General features: G+C 37.4%; 2 protein-coding genes across 2 annotated transcripts; both read left to right on the forward strand.

Moving 5' to 3' along the window:
• Positions 1 to 919: 919 nt before the first annotated feature.
• LOC139875362 (uncharacterized) lies at positions 920 to 3,152 on the forward strand. Its single transcript, XM_071862701.1, has 3 exons — positions 920 to 1,217; positions 1,792 to 2,011; positions 2,740 to 3,152. The coding sequence occupies exons 1-3, from the start codon at positions 1,027 to 1,029 to the stop codon at positions 2,953 to 2,955; spliced, it is 627 nt and encodes a 208-aa protein (XP_071718802.1). The 5' UTR covers positions 920 to 1,026; the 3' UTR covers positions 2,956 to 3,152.
• Positions 3,153 to 8,881: 5,729 nt separating this feature from the next.
• LOC139840570 (uncharacterized) lies at positions 8,882 to 13,143 on the forward strand. Its single transcript, XM_071830834.1, has 2 exons — positions 8,882 to 9,074; positions 12,698 to 13,143. Exons 1-2 carry the CDS (start codon positions 8,882 to 8,884, stop codon positions 13,141 to 13,143), a joined length of 639 nt encoding a protein of 212 aa, XP_071686935.1.
• The last annotated feature ends 13,430 nt before the right edge of the window (positions 13,144 to 26,573 follow it).

Below are 26,573 nucleotides of genomic sequence, written 5' to 3' on the forward strand. Positions count from 1 at the left end.
GGGGTGATTTTGAAAGTTGATAGTATGGTTTTGGTATAATTGAACGACACCTTTGAAGTTAAATAACTATTTTACATTTATGACCCCTGAAAGATTTGTTAAATTTACATAGTTAAGGGGTGATTTTGAAAGTTGATAGTATGGTTTTGGTATAATTGAACGACACCTTTGAAGTTGCCGTTTAGTAAAAGTATATAATATAATATAATATAATAATATATAATATATAATATATAATATATATAATATAATATAATATAATATAATATAATATATAAATATAAATATATAAATATATAAATATATATAAATATAAATTATAGATCAATAATCACATCCTTGAAATATTAGGCAAAGTCAAACATATTAGGCTAAGTGGAAAGGAAGTCAAACTCAAACCACATATGTGTTCTAAAAACTCTCATAACATTTTATTAACATGGAAACTTCTAATTTCACGGTTCATAATGCTTCAAAAATTGATAATTAAATCTGGTTACTCTATTTATTAGATTGTGTTCTGACGATTTACACGATGTAATCATATCACATCTCAATTATATTTATAACCGAAAATTTCAAGTTTACCTGAATTGTTTAGTTTGCTTTCCGTCAAATTAATTTCTAAATATTATTTTTTCATTTTAACAGGTTTATCAGTAGTATATTGTGAAATTTTATACTCGTACGAACTAAATCGAAAAAAATTAGGATTACTATGAATTATTAAAATCTACACAGCTAGACTAAACAAATAAAACCACCATTTCCAGAAAATGTATGTATCAACTTGTGTTGAAATTTTGATTCTCACAAATAGAAGGGCCTTTATGTAAACAACAACAAACTTGAATGGCGTATTAGCAAAAACATCTCCAAAATCCGACGCCTAACTTGAAAAAGGCTAATAATTTCCACAACTACTCGCTTGTACAGTATAATCTTCTGTAATTAGGTTAGTTACAGTTTACGATAAATTCAATCTTCATTATAATTCTCAATCCATTTTACAAATTTAAGTTCATCATGGCTTGGATGACACGTTTTCTCACTGCGATTGCTTTTTTAGCAATCGGCGTGATCTTTTCGCCGGAAACTTTCGGATCAAAATCAGCAAAAATCACTAATTTTGTTAAACTCGCGCACCTTTTATGTTTCTCAACCGCTTGGGGCGCAGCACTTTGGGTTACTTTCATCGGCGGAATCATTATGTTCAAGTAACGCTTTCAATTTCTTATCTATTATTGATTTTGAATTGTCTTAATGAAAGTTACCTAACCTAATTTAACAGATTTTGTGGATTAAAATTATACATGTAGTAGTTGTGGTTTCAAAATGATAGATTGTTTTCTGCTTTACTTGATTCTCAATTTGGAATCGGTTTGTTAAATTGGATAATTTTAATGACCATAGCTAATTTCCTATAACCTAATTTAACAATTTTTTTTGTGTGTTAAGACTTGTAGTATCTAGGGTTTTGAAATTAATAGATTATTAGTTAGTTTTGATGTGTAATATGAAATGCTATATGATTCTTACAGGAAGGACATCTATATCGATTTCTTTTTATACAATTTTGATCATGAATGGTTTCCATAGTTTGATTTCTTTGAATTTATGGAAATGTGTACAATTGTTTAGGTTTATACAATTAATATGTTATTAGATAATTTTGATATGAAATTGGAATCACAAATGACATCAGTAACAAATAGATATGTAAGACCAACTTATTTTAGTGATCATGCTGATAATGGCATTTTAACATGGATTATTGGATAACTTCGACAGGAATTTGCCAAGACATCAGTTTGGGAACCTGCAAAGCAAGATGTTTCCGGCGTACTTTATGATGGTTGGTATATGTTGTGCGGTGTCCGTGGGTTGTTTTGGGTATACACATCCATGGAAGTCTTCATCGACTGCTGAGAAGTATCAGTTAGGTTTTTTGGTTGCTGCCTTCATTTTTAATCTCACCAATCTTTTTGTCTTTACTCCAATGACCATTGAGGTAACCTAACTTTAAATCTTATCTCTATAGTAATTTTGGGTTCAAAACATGCTAAAATTGCATGTGTTTGAACAACTATTAACTAATATTTTTTATTTTCTTATTTCCTTTTTGTTTCCCAATTCTTGGATTGCAATTTGATTTATATGCTGTGCAATGTGATAATTGCATTCGGAACATACAATTCTTTGAAGGTACTTGATCCGTTTTAGTGTCTGAGAGTGGCACATCGGTAGTGGGCTTTTGCATCTGGACATTATATCTTGAATGCTGATGTCTATAGTTGTTGCCTTTTTTGTTTACGTGTTGAAATTAATTTTTGTTAACTAAGATAGCGTAAGGGTGTAATTGAACATGTTAGGCCCTTTCTTCTGTCACAACGTTTGTGTGATCTTGTATATTTAGTATGATAATTGTACGTACTTAAAATCCGGTCAGTTAAGGCCACATGTTATGTGTGATTTCAAGAGAAGTTTAAATACATTCAAATCCCGTCTAGGATGGATATTTTGTAGTGGCCAGGGATGGGTTGGTAAGAGCCAGGGAGTAATCGTGTTGGGCTGCGTACGTCGGGGTCAGATTATCGCCCTCTCGGGTAGCCCGAACAAGGAAAACCTTCTGCCTTTTACTTAAAAAAAAAAATAGATTGAAATAATCATAATTTTTTCAAACTGAAATAATGTAATGTTCTGGACTATGATGTTTATTTAATGAATTTGTGGATGTAGATGATGAAGCAAAGGCACAAGGTGGAGAGGGAATCTAACATAGGAGAAGAAGTTGGGTGGACAAAGAACCAGGAGGTTGCAAAGGTGAACCCGAAGCTAGCAGCAATGAATAAAAAGTTCGGGATGATTCATGGACTATCGTCTCTAGCTAACATCATGTCTTTTGGTAGCCTTGCTATGCATTCATGGTATCTAGCAGGCAAACTTGATCTTTAAACCCATTACGTCCCATGGCTTGTATGTTGACAACAATAATAATGTACCATTTTCCTTGCAATGACTGAGTGATGCTAATAATGTCATAGTAATGCTTTGGGCACTCTATTGTTGTAAAAAGAAAAGGAAGCATCTAAAGTGTTTTGTATAAATTGTGATATTTGATTTGATGTTCATAAGACCTGTTTTGGTATGTTGGTTAACAAGCTAACAATCAAGTTATTAAGCTACAAAATATACATCCTATATAAAGCTGATCAAATGCTTCAATTGTTTATTAGACCATTTCCAACTCTGACTGTGACGTCACGGGCAGTTGGTGCACTTTTTGATCAAAAAGTGCAATCTGACTCTGACTAGGTAGTGTCAGTTTATGACATTTTTTAATTCAAAATGTCAGTTTTCAGTGTCAGTTTCAGTAGGGTCTACCAATTTTTTATTTTTGCATTTTATTTATATAATTTAACACATTATTTAATATAAATAATAAATAATAAATAATAAATAAAAACTACATTGATAATTCGAAATTTAAAAGTTCATAGACATTAAAAAAATTTACATATAAGACTTAAAATCTAAAATTACTAAAAATAAAAAACACATAATCAAACTATTAGTTGTCTTTTTCAAATGATTCGTCGGGTGCGTCAACCAAATGCGAGAACAGATCAAGGTACAATTCTTGAAGCTTTTCGATATAATCTTTGTGACTCGGGTTCTTGATATCATCTTCATTGAGGGACAAAACACTAGCACCTGCAAAAATTGTACGGAGTGCCTTTTTTTTTTTTTTTTTTTTTTTTTTTTTTTTTTGTTGCATATTTGACACCTTTAGTTCTTTCCGCGTTAGCCTTTGAAATAGCTTCCAAAGCTTCATGGGCTTTTTATGAACGAGTCGATCGACTAGACTCGCTAGAATAGTTTGATCGTGCCTTTTTTGGCCTTTTCACGACCCATAGGTCTCGGAAAAGGATCTTCTTCAAAAAGATCATTTTGTTGAGAAAGAGGAATGTCATTAACATCCTCATCGGCATCTAAAGAAACATGTCCACCCGACCCCGGAACATACCACTTTGACTTGTTACACAATACACGCCAAACATCCATCTTGGTAAATCTTTTCCATTTGTTATTATTTGCATAGATTTGATGTGCTCGGTCTTCGACACCTTGATCGTTGTCACCGCTTCTCCAATTACGTTTGGCTTCGTTGTAAGCCGCTTGAAACAAATGACACGCATGGTTAATGTTACACCACTTTGATGACAATTGGTCGTCACCTCTTTGCCATCCACTTGGGTGGTTGTTTAATTTGTTATAAATTGTAGTCCACATCGATACATATTTTTGTGAATTTCCCTTGCAAAAATCTTCCCACCCATCGACCCAACATTGAGCCAACCACGCTTCTTCTAGACTCGACCATTTTATTTGATTTCTTTGACTTGGACCTTCCTTCTAAACTATATAACAAAGTAAACATATATTACTATTTTTGAGGTAATTAAAAATGGCGAGTGTGTGTGAGAGAGAAACGGTGAGGAGAGAGAAACCTAATTTTTCGAGAGATGCACACAGGGTTGGTTCGAACGGGCAGAGAGCAGGTGAGGGCAACACAAATTTCGGGTATCGTTTAACATCTTTCATGTTCTTCAATTCCGGTGACCATTGGAGCATCTCAGACCTATGGAGGACTTTCAAACCTTTCGGTGATCTTAGAGATATATATCTAGCAGGCAAAAGGCTGCGAAGTGGATTCAAATTTTCCTTCGCTAGGTTCCATGGGGTTGTAGACGTAGACCTCCTTCTACGTCGCCTGGAGGGTATTAAGTTCGACTCAAGACCTATTAGGGTTTTCAAGGCAACGAGCAGAAACCCTAATGCTAATGTTAATAACCGGCCTCCGATTAAGGTGGATAATGTGATGAAGGGCTCGGTGTGGAGGCCTAAAACTAATTCTAATGGGAATGCAAATCGTCCGCCTCTGGGGGATGACTTCCCTGAACTTAATGAAGTGTATGGGGCAAAGCGCATGAATACCATCTTCGGTGCTCCTATTCACAACAGAAGGTGCCGTGAGGATCGTTTTAAAGAAGATTTACAGGTGAAACTCCTGAAGAAGAGATGGGAAAGAAAGCTATTAAGGGAGGTAGAGAAGGCAAGAACTGTGGATGTTGAAAACAATACATCATTCAATAGCATGGAGGATCGTGTTATTCTGGGGGAATTGAAGAGTATTGGGTCACTCAATCTTATCACCACTATAGGATCGGTTAATGGGTTTGATGGATTCGACCTAAAAAATTTTGGAGGGTTGTTCGTGTTACTTATATGTGACAATGCAGTCACAACAAAAAACATTATTGAAGGGTCTAACATGTCGTTTAGTAATTGTTTCAAAGATCTAAAAGCTTGGGATAAAGGTTATTTCAACCCTGGTAGACTTGTGTGGGTGGATATCATTGGCGTCCTTTTCAAATTCTGGAATATCTCTACTTTCGATTCGATTGCTAATTGGTGGGGCAGGCCATTAAATTCAAAAACTGTAACATTATCCATGGAAAACAAAATCTAATTTCTAGAAAGGTCCTGATTCATACATGGGAAGATGAACATATCTATGGGGTGGTGAAGTTAGTTGCAGGGTCATTGTGCAAATATGTTAATGTAATTGAATCCTTCGACAGAATTGAACTGGATTTAGAGAATATTAACGTGTCTAACTGGGAGGATTTATCAGGATCGGACAGTATTTCTAATACCTATTCATATGATAGTGACGATGAGTTGGAGGAAGGAGAATTCCGGTCAGGTCACAGCTGCATGCCTACAATTCCGGTGGAAGATGATGGGTCATCGTGCATGGGTATCAAACACCTTTTTGGAATTAACAACGATAATGATGATATGTCGGGTAATGTACGTGAAACACCTAGGGCCGCCAATCTTGAGAATTTTAATAATGTGGGTAACGTGGACATAATTACTGAAGTATCTGGTAACCCTAACAGACAAGGCACGCCTCTTCATTGCCACGTGAATCAGTCTATGGGTATGGAGGGCCCAAGTCAGCCCAAAAATGTCAATGGGCCGATATTGACTAATGGCCCAATGGACCCAAACGATGTGGTTGTGGTGGAAGACTTAGGAGAGACTGATTGATCTTCTGATGATGAAAGGAGTTTAAGCCCAATACTTGGGCCTGCTCCAAGTTGTTGTCCACCTGAAGATGGGCCTTCCCATAATTGTTCTAATGATATGGGGCCTATGGGGCCTTCGGTTGGGCCTGGAGTAAAGAAGGATAAATTGAGGGACTCGGTTAATTTTGTGCCTGAGCAAGCTGCGACTATGAGGGATAAGAAAAAAGAGAAATCTTATTTGTCTGATTCATCGAATTGCTGCTGGAAATCGGCTGGTAATTGGAAGGCGTCGTCGAAGCTTCTACACGCCAAAAAGTTAGTAGGAAGAAGAAAAGGATTGAGGTAAAGGGAGTTGTCAATTGTGCTACTGGTGGTAGCAATAGGGTGAAAAATCCAAGGGGGTCTGCTGTACCGAAAACGTCCGCAAAGGGTAAATCATCTTCTTCCTCTCGAAATAGCAAGAATGAAGATCTTAAACATTTAATTTCAGAAAGTAGCATTGGGGTTGAGGAATTAGGTACGAATCTTGGTCTAAAATGGACCAAGAACGCTCTGTAAGTTTTCTTATTTTCTGTTTCATTTTAACGGTTCCAAATGAAGATCATCTCGCTAAATATTCGTGAGTTCGGGTCTGGGAAATAAAGCAAGGTCGGGGATGTTAGAAAATTATGTATTTCGGAGAAGCCTACCATTTTTGTTCTTCAAGAAACCAAATGCCATATTAAGGGGGTTAATTGGGTTTTCGGTCTTTGGGGATCTAAAGATTGTGGGTATGTTAAAAAAGAAATGGTTGGTAAGTCGGGAGGACAACTAATTATTTGGGATAAAATTGATTTTGAAGTCAGCGGGGAGCAAATAAGTGATTACTTTGTTGCTATTCAGGGTACGTGGAAGGATTCGGGTAGCGAAACGATTATTGTTAATGTCTATGGGCCGCATGACGATGTTAGTAAAAGTAAGATGTGGGATTCGCTTAACAATATCTTAAGTATTAGTGAGGTTTCGTGGGTAATTTGTGGGGATTTCAATGAGGTTAGAGATAGTTCAGAGAGATTAAATTGCGAATTCTTTGAGAAGCGGGCAAAGATGTTTAATGAGTTCATTAATCAAAACATACTTGTGGAAATTCCGATGGGTGGGAGGAAATTTACTAGGGTTAGCGACGACAGTGTTAAGATGAGTAAATTAGATAGATTTCTTGTTTCCGGTGATTTTCTTGATTTGTGGTCGGATTTAAAAGTGAATGCTCTAGATAGAATGATGTCGAATCATTGTCCCATTATGCTTTCGGATGGGAAAGTTAACTTTGGTCCCAAGCCATTTAAAGTCTTTGATGATTGGTTTTTGGTGGAAGGTGTTGATCAAGTTATTGCTGACTCTTGGTCGGCCCCTTTGGAAGGTAACCGAAAAGATTGGGTTTTTCGTAATAAACTAAAGAGACTTAAAGAGGCTCTCAAAAATTGGAGCCACTCGCATTTCGGTAATCTGGATGTTGAAATTGAAAATGCAAAACGGGCGACTATGGAATTCGAACTTAAGGCAGAACTAGGTTGTTTAGATACTGTCGATCATAGGAACTGGATGACGTCGAGGAAGTCATGGTTATATAAGGAGAAAATAAAAGTCGGGATGTTGAAACAAAAAGCTCGGGTGCGTTGAGGGTGATGAATATTCCAAGTATTTCCATAACTCGTTGCGTAGAAATTACAATAAAAACAATATTCAAGGTGTAACGGTTAATGGAGCATGGTGTGTGGATCCTGTTATAATCAAAGAGGCAACAGCTAATCATTTTGAAAATATATTCAACGAAGTGATTAATGATCTCCCAAGCCTCGATGGTCTATCCTACATGTCGATCTCTGATCAGGAAGCTACGGATCTTGAATTACCTTTTTCCAAGGCTGAAATTTGGGAGTTGATTAAATGTTGTGGTAGCTCGAAAGCCCCCGGGCCTGATGGATTTAATTTGGGATTTCTTTTTAAAATATTGGGACATCATTAAAGGTGATCTAATTGAGGCAGTTAATTGGTTTTGGGTAAATGGGGAGTTCTCTAAAGGGTGCAACGCTTCGTTTGTGTCACTTATCCCCAAAAAATCCGATCCACTTTCCTTTGGCGACTACCGTCCGATTAGTCTCATTGGTAGCTATTACAAGATTATTGTGAAAATGCTATCCCTTAGACTTAGACGGGTGGTTCCACGACTTATTGGACCAGAACAAAGTGCGTTTCTCAGGGAAAGATTTATTCTAGATAGTGTTCTTGTTGCGAATGAAGTTGTGGATGACCTCAAACGTAACAAACACGAGACTTCGAAAAGGCGTTTGATTCCCTTAATTGGAAATATCTCATGGAGGTCATGAATTGTATGGGATTCGGGTTTAAATGGCGAAAATGGATTTTATCGTGTTTAGAATCGGCCTCCATATATACATTCTAATCAACGGTTCCCCATCTCGTGAATTTCGTTTACAAAGAGGGGTTAGACAAGGCGACCCGCTTTCTCCATTCTTATTTATTATAGCGGCAAGACTTAATATTCTAACGAAAATTGCGGTGGATAAAGGTTTGTATAAGGGTGTGGAGGTGGGTGTAGATAAGGTTGTTGTCTCTCATTTGCAATATGCGAACGATACTATTTTTTCGGTGAATGGAGTAGGCGTAACGCTCGGAATCTTATGTATTTGTTGGAATGCTTCGAAAGGGCCTCGGGTCTAAAGGTTAACTACAACAAAAGTCTCCTTTATGGGGTTCGTATTAGTAACACTATTGTGGAAGATATGGCATCTTGGTGTTCCTGTCAAGCGGGCAATCTACCGTTCATGTACTTGGGTCTCCTCGTGGGTTGTAAGATGAAGAAGTTGGTTGATTGGTCCCCGGTTATCGAGAAATTCAACAATCGGTTAGCGGAATGTAGGGCTAAAATGGTGTCATTCGGTGATCGAATAACTCTTGTTAAATCGGTTCTTTCTAGTTTGCCTCTTTACTATTTTTCGCTCTTTCGGGCCCCGCCTTTGTGCTTAAACATTTAGAGAGTGTGAGACAAAACTTTTTTTGGGGCGGGTCGGGCATTAATTCTAAAATGGCTTGGGTTAAATAGGAAACAATCCTTCTTCCTCACGAAGAAGGAGGGTTAAACATCATGTCACTTAAATATAAAAATCTCGCTCTTCTTTGTAAGTGGTGGTGGAGGTTCAAAACCAAAACCAACACTTTGTGGTCTACCGTGATTCGTAGCATCTATGGTTCTAACGGAGGACTTGTGTTTGGTGACGTGAAATGCCCCGTTCATATTAATTATAAACGTTTCATATTAATTGATTTCTTTGCGAGGTTTTGACCTCTATATGAGACGTTTTTCAAATCTTGCATTCGTTTTTAAAAACAACCATAAATTTTATTATTGAATAAAGGTCTTAATGATATAATTTAGATTGTCTATCAAAGACAATCTCCTCAAATAAATAAGTTTTTACACAACCCATTACAATATGATCAAATATATTACAACAAATACTCCGAATGCAAGTTTAAACAATATAAACAATTATGCCGACTCCAAATCTTGACCTTGGGTTGGCATACGACAGCGGAAGCATTTTTAATATTCACCTGAGAATAAACATGCTTAAAACGTCAACAAAAATGTTGGTGAGTCATAGGTTTAATTTCTATATAATAATCATAACATTTAATAAGCCACAAGATTTCATTTAATTAAATGTGCAGGATCATTACAACTGCAAAAATCATTCATACGATGAGTCGTCTGGTAACCGACGTTAACATAGAGCGCTTAAGATATCTGGCATCATACATTCCACTATTCAAATGTATGACAAGAACCCTTCGAAGTACTAAAGCATTTCCACTATTCGAAAATGGGGGTGGTTGGTGCCCGTAGATCTACCTTTAGGATTCGCGTCAATTAGTGTTTTTCACTAATTCTTAGGTTACCAAGCATAATAATAATAAGTACAGATATTCGGTATAACAAAACAGTCGTAGAATGTAGTTTCATGAACTTGTGCTTATTTTGTAAAACATTTATAAATTTGCATGTATTCTCATCCCAAAATAATTTAGATAGTAAAAATGGGACTATAACTCACTTGTGATGATTTCCGAATAGATGGTGATAAGACTTGGCCTTTTGACAAATTCACGAACCTAATAATAATATTCTTGTGTCAAGATATATATATATATATATATATAATTAATATTCCATACTTATGATACTTGTGATAATTTTAATTGTCCATTGTTAGTAGTCCAACGTCCGTAGTCCAATAGTCCAATAGTCCAATAGTCCAACAGTATAAATATATATATAAATATAAATGCGTATATTGTGTTAGAATTCACTAGCACTATAATATATTGTCTTAATATAATAAGACACATAATATGTATATTGTCTGAAGCAATCCACGACCCATTGTATACATGTCTCAGGCTCGATCACAACTCAAAGTATATAATATTTTGGAATCCACTTCGACCCACAGCTAACTCGAAATTACTGCCAATGGTGTCTTATAGTTCGTTCCAATAATATATATAGAAAAAATCAAAATGATATGTCAAAACGCTGTATACGGATCTACGGTGATCAAGTCATATATATATATGGTGTCTTACGATCTTTATTAAGACTATAATATATTGTCGTAGAACTTAATCACGACTATTATAAATTGTATTTCCATAAGTTCGGGAACAAGACATGTATAAATACATGTAGGATACAAGGTAAGTTAGCTAGGATAAGGTTAGCTTCCATTTTTATTAATCAAAACCGTAGCTAAAAATAAGCAAAAATATCCAATTTTGTTTTACCCATAATTTCTTCGTTACAAATCCGTTTTGAGTGATTCGAGTTGCCATGGTTTCGTATCGAACTCAACATTATTAATCTTAACAGAAAAAGTATAAGTTTATAGTCGAAAATACAGCTTAGGTGTCAAATAAGAGAAGATAGTCATATCCGTCGTAAGAACGACATCTTGATGACCCTTTTGAAAAACATACTTCCACTTAGAGTTCAACCATGGACTTTGGATATATTTCATATCCATATAAAATAAGATTTTTCACCAAAGGAAATCTTTTAATTCAAAGTTTAAGATAGGTTTTTAAAATTAAACCCAAAACAGCCCCCGATGATCTATGACGGCGTATGTTCAGTTTTAAGGTGTTCTTCGTGTTTACAAGTTTTATATCCTTATGTTAGCTTGACATACTATCATAATACATGTGTTGAATTATTTTAAAAGTCAAGTTAGAAGGATTAAATTTATTTGTGAACAAGTTTAGAATTAATCTAAACTATGTTCTTGTTGTTGTAAGTTATAAATTCATAATAAGATAGCTATATGGATATGAATAGAAAAAGATTATGAATAAGGTGACTACCTCAAATTAAATGAACAAAGTTGCTGAGAAAATAAGATGATAATCTTGTGATCAAAGATATCCTTGATGGCTTGTAATCCTTGGAGTAGAATCATAGAATGAACAAAAGTTCGAATAAGATTTCTATCTTGAATTAAGATAGTTATAAGTATATAAATTGAACCAAAGCTTATATATGATTCTTACCTTGATAAAGAGGAGTAGATGAGTTAACAAAGTGTTCTTGAAGCTAGTTTATGATCAAAGTGAATGAAGATTTTCTAGTACTTGAAGTATGCGTGTTTAAAGAGTGTTTAAAGAGTAAGAAATGGAGAGAATACTTGGAGTTCTTGTGTGTGAGTATTATGAGAGTGAAGGTAAGTTAAATAGCTGATATGAATGAGTAAAAAGAGTGTTAAAAGTCGTAGTTCATGCATATGGTTAAGAGACTTTATCAAAATTTGGAATATAGCATAATAATGTAAACTAGAAGTTAAATGTTGGTTCCCACAAGTCTCCATCATGTTTATCCTTGTCTTGTGACTCATAGGGCTGCTAAGGAGGCTATAATTGGTATTTTATATTGGTATATACTCATAGTATTTAAGTATGGAAGCTGGGTATGATACGGGTGTAAATACCGAATGAATACGAATAGAATTCTTGATGGAATTGAATGAGATTATGAGTATAGCTATCTTTGTTGAGTATAAGTATGTTAGTATATATATTTAAGTCCTTCAAAAGTGTATTAATACATATTAATATAATACATATACATACATTTTAATTTAGAAGTTATTACAACGTTAATCGTTATATATATATATGTATATAATCTTGAAGTCTTTAAGTTAGTAATCTCATTTTATGTATATAACCAATTGTTATTATATGTAATGAGATACTTAAATATCATTTTATCAAATCATAAGTATATATATATCCATATATACATCATTATATAATTATTTCGAGTTATGACGTTCGTGAATCGTCAGACAAACTGGGTGGCCAAACATTTGTATAAAATTCATTTCAAATAACCAAATCTTAATGAGTTTGATTGCTTAACATGTTGGAAACATTAATTATGTAAATATTAATCTTCTATATATTAGCGGAAAAATCCGGGTCGTCACATGACGGGCTTGCTCGTTCCACAAAAGCTAGTCTTTGGTCTTCTATTTGTATTGCAGGGAACTGTGTGGATGATCTAGGGATTCCTTTCTCTAGTTCATTCTCTCGTTCGATCGGGGATGGGGCCAATACCTCATTTTGGGATGACATTTGGAACGGTAATCTTTGCTTCAAAAATAGGTTCAACAGACTATATAGGCTGGAGATTAATAAAGACGCAAGTGTGAAAGATAAATTGGGTGGTAATTTCGACGGGTCAGAGATTTGCTGGACGTGGGTTCGTGAGCCTTCGGGTCGAACTGCTGCCGAATTCAGTGAGTTCCGTAGGCTGCTGCAGTCCACCTCCTTGGATCGCGACAAATCAGATGGATGGCAGTGGTCGCTAGACTCGATTAAGGGATATTCGGTAAAGAAAATGTCTACATTGATTGATGGCAGTATTTTAGCTAGGGAGAATTCCACCACCGAGACTCTACGGAATCGTTTGGCTCCTAAAAAAATATAGATCTTTATTTGGCGCGCTAGAAGGGGTCGAATTCCGGTACGGTTGGAATTAGATAAAAGGGGTATAGATTTGCATGGTTTGAGGTGCCCGGTTTGTGATGGGGGGACCGAGTCGGTGGAACAAATCCTTTTTTCTTGTCAATTTGCAAAAGATATTTGGCTCAAAGTTCTTAACTGGTGGGGATATGGTTCGGCTATCTTTGGTTTCGAAGATACTTTTTTAGGTACGTTCGGATCGACGGCTAGTGATAGTAAGCGTGTGATATGGCAAGCGATGTGTTGGATTGTATGTTACTTGATTTGGAGGGTCGGAATGCAAAAGTATTCAAGAATAAGAGCTCGACGGTTCCTTCACTATTTATGGAAGTCCAAGCTCTCTCATTTGAGTGGATCTCGCGAAGACATAAAAACTTGGGTATTGATTGGCATAATTGGTTTACAAATCCGTAGTTGATGTTATTGCTTCCTTTGCAATTGTCGTGTTTGATTAGCATGTTTAGCTTGTTGGTTTCGTGATGTATTGTGTTGTGAATTTGACTACCATTGTACTCTTTATGTGTTGAATATAATTCTTGCTTTTTAAAAAAAGAAAAAAAAGTAAACATATATATTACTATTACTAATTTATATAACAGCAAAAGGGCTGTTTGTCGTATTGGTCATCAAACTGTCGTTTTGTCAACATATGTAGGCTGCAGTGCAGCAACCATGTACAATAATTGGGCCTTGGCCCAAAGGCTGATCTCTAGTTATAAATAAATATAAAAACCGTATATATATATATATATATATATATATATATATATATATATAAACCGTATATATATATATATATATATATATATATATATATATATATATATATATATATATATATATATATATATATATATATATATATTTAAACGTATATATGTATAAATATATATATAAACCGTATATAAACAAAAAAGTATATAAAATTAAACCGAATTAACCTTGCTTCTTTTTATGTTTTCTTTTCCTACGTTGGGATTTGGTGAAGATTGCTCGGGTTGGATGAACCACCACCCAAAAAGGTTACGTATTGAAACCAATCGTGGAAATAATTTGGGTTTGTTGGTCTTTGGTTTGGGTTAGCCATGTTTTTTTAGAAATGATGAAGTAAAAAGTGAATTATTTGTTGATGAAGATGAAGTAAAATGTATAAGTATATATAGAGAAGTAGGAAGGAGTTTAAATTAATTAGAATTTGAAAAAAAAAATCCAAAACGGTCATCCGTTGGGAGGTGGGACCCACGTCGTCAGAATTCAACCAACCGCGTTTCCCACGTCAAACTGACGTTTTTTTCGTCGGATGGGCAACTAACGCCCCTAACTGACGAAAACTGACGCCGCGTTAACGGCCGTCATTTTTCGTCAGTTTGTGCCAACAGGGACTTACGGTGAAAAGTGACGCTCGGTTGGGTATGATCTTAATGAAAATATTTTAAGTTTAAAATAACACAACAGGCACACCCACAACTCCTACTAGCCCGTCCGTGAATATGTAATATTGTAACTCTCATTGTTTTCCAACCCTAATTATAATCCATTTCTGATAATATATAACGCATAGTCCTAACGGCTACAGATGCTCCGACACAAGCACGTGCTAAGGATACAAATGATAAGTGCTTCTATAAAAAATGATAAGTACTTCTATCAAAAGTGTAATTCTTATAAATTCGTCATAATGCACGAGTGAAAAAACTTTGTATGAATGCTCATTAGGGCAACTAAAGTCATAACGTTTCTTTAGAGTTGTCCACTACAAACGCCTGGAATCTTTCTTAGTGTCATCGTCCTAATGCTAGTATCTCATTTTTTAATTTCGTTTCTTTTTTTTTTTTCATTGCCTTTTTTTAATATTGATTTAAAAATGATGTTATTGGTCCATTTTTAGATCCTAAACACTCAAGGAAACATTGATATCCACTCATTCACTTTTTGACCTTCAATGTCTCTTAAGAACATTAAAAGATACACTTAAAATGTCAGTAGCAACTACTTGTGCTCTTACATCAGGGACGGAGCTTGAAGATTAACTCGAGGGTCGCCGAGTTAAGCAAGCAAAACATGTAGTCTCACACACACACACACACACACACAGAGGCGGAGCCAGGAATCTCAATTGAGGGTGGCTACATATATTTTAAAATACAAATTTAAATTTTAGATTGTCAGAGAAGAATTTGAAAACGGTCGAGAATAATCCGGTTTTGTTTAGACCACCTACATAGTAAAATAGTGTCCTCTAGTATAATTCTAAAAAAAAAAAAAATCACACCATTTATGAAGTATCACAATTCTTAAAAAATCAAATGTGCAAATTTATTTTTATTTAGAATATATACAAAAAAATTAGTTTGAAACTAAAATATTACTTACTGGCAAAAATCATTACTTTAAAGTTGTACATAGATATAAATTCACCAACAACTTGTTCAATCTATAATATGTCTTCTATATTTAAAAAGCAATTTGATTTACTATTTCCCTAAACAATATATGTTAAGCTACTGTAAATAATTTGATTTTCTAAAATCTATATTCAATATCTTTGATTGGTGTACGTGGGCTAAGATATGTGGTAGACCGGTAGTTATTGATTATTGATAGTTGACTATTTAATACGGAGTACAAAAGATTAGTGATGATTTGGGGTTAAATTGATATACTATCAATTCAAGAAGCTAAAACAGTATATATTATAATACTTTGAGGACTTAAATGAAAAGTCTAATACAGTTTTATCTTCTTCCCAATACCGATGACTTTAGAGTGCCATTCCCAATTAACATCTTCAATCTTTTTTCTCCATTGAAATACAATTAAATATGGCATACAGAAACACGATTAGGGGTGGCTTGGCACCCCAAAGCCCCCCTACTAGCTCCGCCGTTGCACACACATATATTTGGGTAAGCGAGGAAACACTAATATGAACGAGCACATTGACTCCCTCCCCATAGAAGGTAAAATTTCGGGTAATCAGTCCTCCTAGCGCGAGACCTGATACCAGATGAATTGCGCATTATATATTATGTATATATAATAAAGCATTCTTAAATATTAAAATCATTCAGCTATTTGTAATATAAAGAATAAGTACAACCAAGAATAAATTAATATAAAGACTCTACGAGCAAACATTTTATATAAGTTATAAGTACAAGAAGTTGTATAATAGTAATAGTAGTACTAATACATAAGAAATACAAAACAAACTTGCACTTTACGAAACAAACTTGCACCAAAGAAGGTAGAAATTTTTATTTGGAAATTGCAAAAGAAAAGAGTCCCGGTGAGATTAGAGTTGGACAAAAGGGGGATAGATTTGCATAGCGTGAGATGCCCATTGTGTGATGAAGAGCTTGAGTCGGTGGATCATGCTTCTAGTTCGTGTAAGAAAGTTCTTGATATTTGGTCTCGTGTTTATAAATGGTGGGGACTTGGGTGTCCTACAACACTCAACATTTTGGACCTCACAAATAGCAATGGCACATCATCGATGTCTAGCGAAGGTCGAGTATTGTGGCAAGCCTTAAAGTGGATAACCTTGTTTCTTGTTTAGAAAAATCGGAACACATTGGTATTTCAAGGGAAATCATGGAATTGTTAGCCGTATGTTTTGTATAGCCCAATGGGCCTCTTAGTTCATATGTTATTAGGTTTATGTCCTATATATGTATGGTGTACGTAGCATATTGAAGCAAGCAATAACGATTCAGTTTTCCTATTATTCTATAATCTATATTATTCTACAATCTAACATGGTATCAGACGCTAGAAAACCCTAATCTATTACCATTAATCTACGGCTTCACCACCCACATCGTACTTCTATTCTTCCGATCGACAAGTTGATAGTCCCTTCCATCAATCGAAGAGCTAAATATATATGTATAATACATTTATATTTTGGTTGAATCGAGAACAGAAAGAAAGAAAAAAAGGGAATTAAAGATCAAGTTCATCTCTCGATTTGTGTAAAATCATTCTATCCTTATTCCTTTTATTTTAGCTTCCAAAATATCTGCACCTGATAATTAATTATTCTGTCAACCACTAGCAATTTTGTTTCAATATATGTGAAGACAACATCTCTCATCTTTGTTGCAAGAACAATTGACTTTGTCAACTTTTTTACAAATTGCCTTTTGCGAGCATCAACAAGGCCACCACAGCAAAATCATTATATTCTATTCGATACATATCTTTAATTTATTTATTATTATAAAAGATCAACGCAGAGAAAGCAAGAAGGAAGCGAATCTCAAGAATAAATTCATTTAATTTGTTTACTGAGATTGTTTTGCTGCACGAAATCAAAGGAAGATTATAGGAAAGTTAAGATAAATTATCATTCAATTGCTCGATATCAATTTTGATTATTTACTTATGGCCCAACGACAGCAACACGGTATTGGGCCTATAGACTTTTTCAGCGGGCTAGCTGCACCTGCTAACAGCCCATTTGTCGGTCCTATGCAACATCAGGCGACTTTTATACCGAAGGCATTTAATGCCAACACTCCTTCAGACTATGGTAATTCCGGTTGGATCATGGACACTGGTGCGTCAACTCACCTCACCTCTAGCATTACAAATTTAAGTACTGTTTTTAATCATTGCATTTATCCTTCTGTTGCTGTTGGTGATGGGAACCACATCCCCGTTGTCAACACTGGTCATAGCGTTTTGCCTAATGATAACCGACCCCTACACCTGTCTAATGTTCTCGTTACACCTAACATTGTAAAAAACCTTATTTCTGTTCGTCGTTTTGCACGTGATAATAAAGTGTCTGTTTGTTTTGACGAGTTTGGTTTTTCTGTCAAAGACTACGTGACTCATCGTTTGCTCCTCCGATGTGACAGCACCGGAGATCTCTACCCGTTCACACCTCAGTCATCTACACTTGTCCAACATGCTCTCCTCACTACCGCCACCACTTGGCATCAACGTCTCGGAGATCCCAGCGTTGAATCATTTCGTCGCCTTGTTTCTAATAACTACATAGCTTGTAACAAAACAAAGCCTCCCGAGTTCTGCCATGCATGCCAACTTGGTAAACACGTGAGACTTCCGTTCAGTAGTTCTAGTTCGCATGTTACTTCTGCATTTGATATTATTCATTCTGATTTATGGACTTCTCCAGTTTTAAGTCTTAGTGGTTTTAAATACTATGTTATTTTCTTGGATCATTACTCGCATTATTTATGGGTGTTTCCTTTACGCAATAAATCTGAAGTATTCAATATATTTGTTCAATTTCGTGCATTCATTAAAACACAATTCAACACTGAAATTAAAGCTTTCCAATGTGATCAAGGGGGAGAATTCGATAACACCCCTTTCCATCAACTGTTCCAATCAAATGGCATTCAACTTCGTCTATCTTGCACTCAAACTTCCCAACAAAACGGAAAATCTGAAAGAATGATCCGCACCATAAATAACCTAATCCGCACCCTCCTATTTCAAGCTAACCTACCTCCAACTTTCTGGACAGAGGCACTACACATGGCCGCCTACCTTCTAAATCTTCTTCCATCTTCTGCCATTAACTACGATATTCCTCACACACGACTCTACAAAAATCCACCAAACTATTTCACACTACGTGTCTTCGGTTGCCTCTGTTACCCTCATTTAAACACAACCAACAAACTCGCTCCCCGCTCTACTCCATGCATCTTTCTTGGATACCCATCTAATCATCGGGGCTATCGATGCCTTGATCTCTCCACCCACACAGTTATATTATCTCGACACGTTACCTTCCATGAAACCGTGTTCCCGTATGGTTCCCCCCAATATTCGACTAATACTACCACCACTACCGTTTCCTATGATTTCCTAGATCCACCACCCAACTCGTTCTCTCGTAGCTTCGCCGACAATCACGCTCCTACTACCGCTCCCACACCACCTACCTCACCCATAAATGCCACGCCTCCTACACAGCCACCATCTCCTACACCACCACCCCCTCCAATCCAGGCAAACCCACCAAATCTAACCACTACTAACACCTCCTCCATGTAGCGACCCGACCAAATCATGTTTGACGGCGCCGACTACTTCGGTCCCGTTGCGTGGTCATAAGTCTTTATTATGACTTTTGACCAAAATATGTCGCATTTATTTTATAAGAAAAAGGATGTTTCAAGTTTACAAATGTAGTTCGAAAGACTAGTTACATTACAATGTTTAACGTACGAATGAAACCTATGCGACACAATTTAAAGTAGTCAAAAGACGCTCCATCTATGCATGTATACTCGACATCCAAGCAAGTATCAAAAAGAGTGCGGAAGCATGTATCAAGTAGCTTTCAAGGACCTGAGAAAACATATAGAAAACTGTCAACGAAAACGTTGGTGAAATCATAGGTGTTTTAGTAAACGTTGCATTTGAACCACAAGATTTAATATAATATGATTATCTAAATCATTTGCATTCCAAAGTTGTTATTTGTTTCACGGGCACCCAATTATCAAACTTAACTGTTTTGCACCCTTCGCGTAGTGTTAGAACATACACTAGACCCGAAAATATATTTCATCCGCTAACGGTAGCGAACCGTCCGAATGAGGCTCGTCAAGCCCATGTGATCACATAATATAAGTTCACGTTTACACCCTGCAAGTGTAACTAATGATAATTGAATTGAGGCTTTTTGTTCAAACCCGTACGTGGAATGTTCGTTTTCGTACTTGTGTTTAAAGTGTAAAAGTATGATACGTATATGTTTCTCATCCCATAGTTTAAAGCATAAAAGTTGTTTGAAGGATGGGACTATGATCTCACCTTTGATTGCAAGAGTAAATAAGTACTTCAACAAGTAATGTGCGCAAAGGACAACGCTAGTCTCGACCTAAACAAATAGGTTGTATCAATAACGATAGTCACGAAGGGTCAAAGTTGCTCAATTAGTCCTATGGCTCAACACGACTCGATTATGAAGCATGTGAAGCAAATAGTCAAGTTTCATGCAAGATACATGTATAGAAACAAGTTAGAAAGATTGCATAATCATTTGGTTAAGTTTGACAAAAAGTCAAACTTTGGCCGGTCAAAGTCAACGAAAAAGTCAACATGTTCGGGTCGGGTCCCGAACAAATTTTCTATGCTAATTATTCATATATAAGCATGTTAGAACAAGTTGCATGTGAATTGGAGGTCTAGAACGGGCCAAACATTTTTCACATTTGGGACAAGGAGGTAAGAACCTGGCCCCCTTATATGTCGCGCCGCGACAGGAAAGGGCCGCGCCGCGGCAAAGGCCGGGTGCTGGTGCCTGGCCAGTCCCAAATGTTCAAGTCTCAATCCAAAACCTTTTTGTGCATAAAACACAAACCGCTAACACTTAGGACTCGCACCTTATATCGTTGGAAAGCTCTTTTGACGTAGAATGCAACTAAACACAATTCATCAATCAAAAACCTCATTTGTAACAACCGAGTTTTCAAACCAAGTGATCATTTAATGCACACATTAATGCTTCAAACTCACCAATGCACATTTAATGATTTAGGCATTCAATGCATACATATGACATGCCATTTTGTAGGTAATTGAGCATACAATACAACTAACAACTTACTAACAACAAATCATGGCAATCAATGCATCAAATAATCATTTCAAGTTCATTAAACCCTAGCTCAATTCCACCAAAAATCACTAAACAAGTTCTTAGAGTTTTCTCATGCAACCTATACATCAAAATGAAGCTAGTAACACTAGGAACACATTTAATACATGCATTTATAACATTTAACAACATTTAATCATCTAAAACTCAAGATTAAACACACCCATTTTGCTAGTTCATGCAAGTTACTTCCAAACAACAAATCAAGCAATTCAAACACATAATCTCGTTAGACTAGAGCCATAAACACTAATTAACAACCTTGTAACTCAAAAAATCTCAAGAACACAAAAATTAGTGATTTTAGAAAGTTACCCAAATGCAATGAGATTGGTATGGAATCGAAGAGGAGATCACGAGGAGTTCAAATATGTAATTTGTTTGGCTCGAAGCTTGATCGATTTAGTATGGATGATGATTTGCTTTTTGATGAATTTAAAGAAAATATGAAAGTAGAGAATGAAAAGAGAAAAGAAAATGAAAAATGGAGGTGGAAGATGGTTGACTAGTCAAGTGCTAGTCACCATTTTGGGGTTTTGGCAAAACAAGTCCCTCAAGTTGTAGTCGGGTGCATTAAATTACCTGAACGAGATAATTTGAAACGCGTATTAACGGGAGATGTTATAAACATATAACGGGATTTAAATAGTTAAACGGAAAAGTAAACGGAAAAAGGCGGGATGTTACATTACCTGCTCCTTAAAAGAAATTTCGTCCCGAAATTTAAGTAGGCGTAGTAGTCGTTGTTTCTTCCTCGGAATCCTGCGTTTCCGGAATTGGGAATAAATGAGGGTATTTCTTTTGCATTTGATCTTGCCTTTCCCAAGTAAACTCGGGTCCTCTTTTGGCGTTCCAACGGACTTTAACAATCGGGATTCGGCTTTGTTTCAATGTCTTGACGGAGGTGTCCACAATTTCAACCGGTTCCTCCACAAAATGAAGCTTGTCATCAATAGTAAGTTCCTCGAGAGGGATGACGATATCGGGTTCGGCAAGACACTTTTTCAAGTTAGATACATGGAAGGTAGGATGAACGGAGTTCAATTGAGGCGGAAGATCTAAACGATAAGCAACGTTTCCAATACGCTCCAAGATTTCGAAAGGACCAATATACCGCGGATTTAGCTTCCCGCGTTTCCCAAAACGGATTACACCTTTCCAAGGTGCAACTTTTAACATTACTCGGTCACCGACTTGAAATTCGAGGTCGTTGCGTCTTTTGTCGGTGTAGCACTTTTGACGACTCCGGGCCGTCCGGAGCCTATCTCGGATTTGTACGATCTTCTCGGTGGTTTCGTGAATGAGTTCGGGTCCGGTGATTTGCACGTCGCCTACCTCGGCCCAACAAAGAGGTGAACGACATTTTCGGCCGTATAGCGCTTCAAAAGGTGCGGCTTTAATACTCGCGTGATAACTATTGTTGTAAGAGAACTCGGCGAGAGGTAAGTGCTTGTCCCTAGCTTTTCCAAAATCAACCACGCAAGCTCGTAACATGTCCTCCAAGGTTTGAATTGTACGTTCGCTTTGTCCATCGGTTTGAGGATGATATGCGGTGCTCATGTCTAAACGCGTTCCCAACGCTTCTTGCAAGGTACGCCAAAATCTAGAAACAAAACGGCCATCTCGGTTGGAGATAATCGATAAAGGTACACCGTGTCGGGCTACGATTTCTTTAATGTAAAGTTGCGCAAGTTTCTCCATTTTGTCGGTCTCCTTCATGGCAAGAAAGTGTGCGGATTTGGTGAGACGGTCAACAATAACCCAAATGGTATCATAACCGCCCGTCGTTTTTGGTAGTTTGGTGATAAAATCCATCGTTATCCTTTCCCACTTCCATTGCGGGATCTCGGGTTGTTGAAGTAGTCCGGACGGTCTTTGGTGTTCGGCTTTGACTTTGGAACATGTCAAACACTTGGAAACATAAGTAGCTACGTCCCTTTTGATGTTCGGCCACCAATATTGTTGTTTAAGGTCGTGGTACATCTTATTGGCACCGGGGTGGATCGAGTATCGTGACTTATGGGCTTCATCTAAAATGAGACTTCGTAGGTTCCCATAACTAGGCACCCAAATCCTTCCGGCGAAATATCGGAGTCCGGTTTCCTTAGTTTCGAATCGAGAGACGAGAATGTTCAAGAGCTCGTGTGAAACGTTTTCATCCTTGAGAGCCTCATCTTGGGCTACCCGAATTTGGCTATTAAGGTTGGTGTGGATGGTGATGTTTAAGGCTCGGACACGAAGAGGCACCGCTCTTTCTTTGCAACTTAAGGCATCGGCTACTACGTTTGCCTTCCCGGGATGGTAACGAAGTTCGCAATCGTAATCGTTTAAGGTTTCAATCCACCTTCGTTGTCTCATGTTTAGTTGCTTTTGATCGAAGATGTGTTGGAGACTTTTGTGATCGGTAAAGATAGTACTCTTGGTTCCATAAAGATAGTGTCTCCACATTTTAAGTGCAAAGACAACGGCTCCGAGTTCGAGATCATGTGTCGTGTAGTTTCGTTCATGAATTTTGAGTTGTCGAGAAGCATAAGAAATGACTTTCGTTCGTTGCATCAACACACACCCAAAACCATGTTTCGAGGCGTCGCAATACACAACAAAATCATCGTTGCCTTCGGGAAGTGACAAGATAGGAGCGGTGGTAAGCTTTGTCTTCAAGATTTGGAACGCGGATTCTTGCTCGGTCGCCCAAATGAATTTCTTTCCCTTGTGAGTTAATGCGGTTAGAGGACGTGCAACCAAAGAGAAGTTTTCGATGAATCTACGATAGTACCCGGCGAGACCCAAGAATTGACGAATGTGAGTCGGAGTAGTAGGAGTTTCCCATTTACTAATGGCTTCGGTTTTTGATGGATCGACTTTAATACCTTGGTCACTTACAACATGACCAAGAAATTGAACTTCCTTCAACCAAAATTCACACTTGGAGAATTTGGCATAGAGTCTTTCTTGTCTTAAAAGTTCAAGCACAAGTCGGAGGTGTTCCTCGTGTTCTTCTTCGCTTTTTGAATAGACCAAAATATCATCGATGAACACGATAACGAATTTGTCAAGATACGGTTTGCACACGCGGTTCATAAGATCCATGAACACCGCCGGTGCGTTAGTGAGACCAAATGGCATTACAAGAAATTCATAACTACCATAACGAGTTCGGAAAGCGGTTTTGGAGACATCTTCCCCCTTAACCCTTAATTGATGATAACCCGAGCGGAGATCGATTTTTGAATATACGCAAGACCCTTGTAATTGATCAAAGAGGTCATCGATGCGAGGAAGAGGATATCGGTTCTTAACCGTCAATTTGTTTAGTTCACGATAATCAATGCACATTCGTAGGGATCCGTCTTTCTTTTTAACAAACAAAATCGGAGCGCCCCAAGGTGAATGGCTAGGTTGGATAAAACCACGATCAAGTAGTTCTTGGATTTGACTTCGCAATTCTTGCATTTCGGATGGAGCGAGTCTATATGGTGCACGTGCTACGGGTGCGGCTCCCGGAATAAGATCGATTTGGAATTCAACCGGTCGATGGGGTGGAAGACCCGGCAATTCGTCGGGAAATACATCGAAAAAGTCACTAACAATAGGCACATCATCGATATGCTTCTCATCGGACTCGACTTTCTTAACGTGGGCAAGGATCGCAAAACAACCCTTACGGAGTAGTTTTCTAACTTTAAGGCACGAAACGAGGTTGAGTCTGGTGCAACTCTTATCGCCATAAACAATCAAAGGTTCACCATTCTCGATAGGAATTCGGATTGCGTTAAGATCACAAAGGATGTGAGATTTCGTTTTGACTAACCAATTCATACCGATTATTACATCAAAGCTTCCTAGTTCCATGGGTATCAAGTCAATTTCAAATTCCTTACCCAAAATGTTTAACGTACACCCCCGGTAATATGTGTCGGCACTTAATAGTTTCCCGTTAGCCACTTCAATGGTATAAGTGGTATCTAGTGGAAGTGGTGGAGTGCTAAAAGAATGAGTCAAAGTCTTGGATACAAAACTCTTATAGGCACCCGAATCGAATAAACAAGTAACATAAGTGTTGTTGAGGAGAAACGTACCCGTGACTAATTCATTGTCATCTCGGGCTTCCTCGGTGTTGATGTTGAAAGCTCGGCCGCGTGTGTTGGGGTTGGCTTTCTTCTTCGGACAGGCATTTCTAAAATGACCCGTTTGGCCACATTCATAACAAGTACCCGATTTTGGTGCATTGGGCACCTTTTGAGCGACGGGGGCGGCACTTCTACAATCGTTGGCCACATGACCACCCCTTTGGCACCGGTGGCAAAATAGATTGCTACATTCACCATAATGGTGTTTGTGGCATTTGTTGCAAAAGGGTTTATTTCCGCCATAACTTTTCTTGGCGTCGGAGGTGAAAGGCTTTTTGGTGAAGTTGTTGTTGTAGTTGTTGCTTGATTGAGGGGCTTCCCATTTTCTTTTGTTGTTACCCGACTTGTCCTCGGCTTTAGGCGCCGGTACTACGATTTCGTCAACCGTTTCGATCAATTGGCGGGCCATGTTCAAAGCTTGTTGTAGGTTAGCGGGTTTGGATGACATCACCCCTTGTTTGATGCTCTTTGGAAGACCATACATATAAAGTTCGACCCTTTAAAATTCGGGGTTCACGAGGTTTGGGCACATCAAGGATAGTTCGGCGAATCGTTGATTATAGGCATTGAGATCGTTTCCGACCGCCTCCAAGGTTCTTAGCTCTTGTTCGAGCTTTCGGGTTTCTTCGCGAGGGAAATATTCGATGACCATCTTTTCCCTTAAATCGGCCCAAGAGAGGGCGTGAGCTTCATCGGTACCCACCGATTGTACATAAGTATTCCACCATGTAAGAGCGACACCGGCGAAAGTGTGAGTGGAGTATTTGACCTTGTCTGGGTCCCGACAACCACTAATGCTAAAGACGGCTTCCGTCTGCTCAAACCATCGGGTGAGCACAACCGGTCCCCCGGTTCCATCAAAAGTGTGAGGTTTGCACCCCATGAAGGCTTTATAGGAGCATCCCTTGTTTGAGTTACCGGCTCCATTGTTGTTGTTGTTGTTGTTGTTTTGGTTGTTGTTATTATTATTGTTATTGTTGTTGAATGAGTGATCGGCCATGGCCACATCTACGGCGGTGGCTATCATGCGTTGTAGAGCTTGTTCGGGTGTTTCACGGCGTGGTGCACGACGAGGAGGCATTGTTCCTTCAAAACAAAAGAATACCATTGGTTAGTATTCTAAATAATACTAACCGTGATATGGAATAAAGATAGAGAGGAAATTTTCCTTGAATCGCCTTAAATTCTTTATGTCATAATGTCGGAACGTTCATATGAGTCACCGTAATATAATCCCGGAAATTATATTACCCTGATTCATATGTGCATTCGACATTATTTCATATAGTCAAGGTGGCGTATCAATCAAATTAAACAACGTGAGATTTAGATGAAATAAGAGTAGATATGAGTAGAAGCGTTCGAGTATAAATGCACAAATAGTCAAGTAATTCCTACTTCAAGTCTATATGCCGGTTGTAGTCTAGACTCACCAATGTACCCTATGACTCGGGGTTGACACCAATGAACTCTAAATCCCTACAACCAACGCTCTGATACCATCTATAGCGACCGACCAAATCATGTTTGACGGCGCCGACTACTTCGGTCCCGTTGCGTGGTCATAAGTCTTTATTATGACTTTTGACCAAAATATGTCGCATTTATTTTATAAGA

Source organism: Rutidosis leptorrhynchoides, chromosome 1, assembly GCF_046630445.1.
Source record: "Rutidosis leptorrhynchoides isolate AG116_Rl617_1_P2 chromosome 1, CSIRO_AGI_Rlap_v1, whole genome shotgun sequence".
Classification (NCBI taxonomy): domain Eukaryota; kingdom Viridiplantae; phylum Streptophyta; class Magnoliopsida; order Asterales; family Asteraceae; genus Rutidosis; species Rutidosis leptorrhynchoides.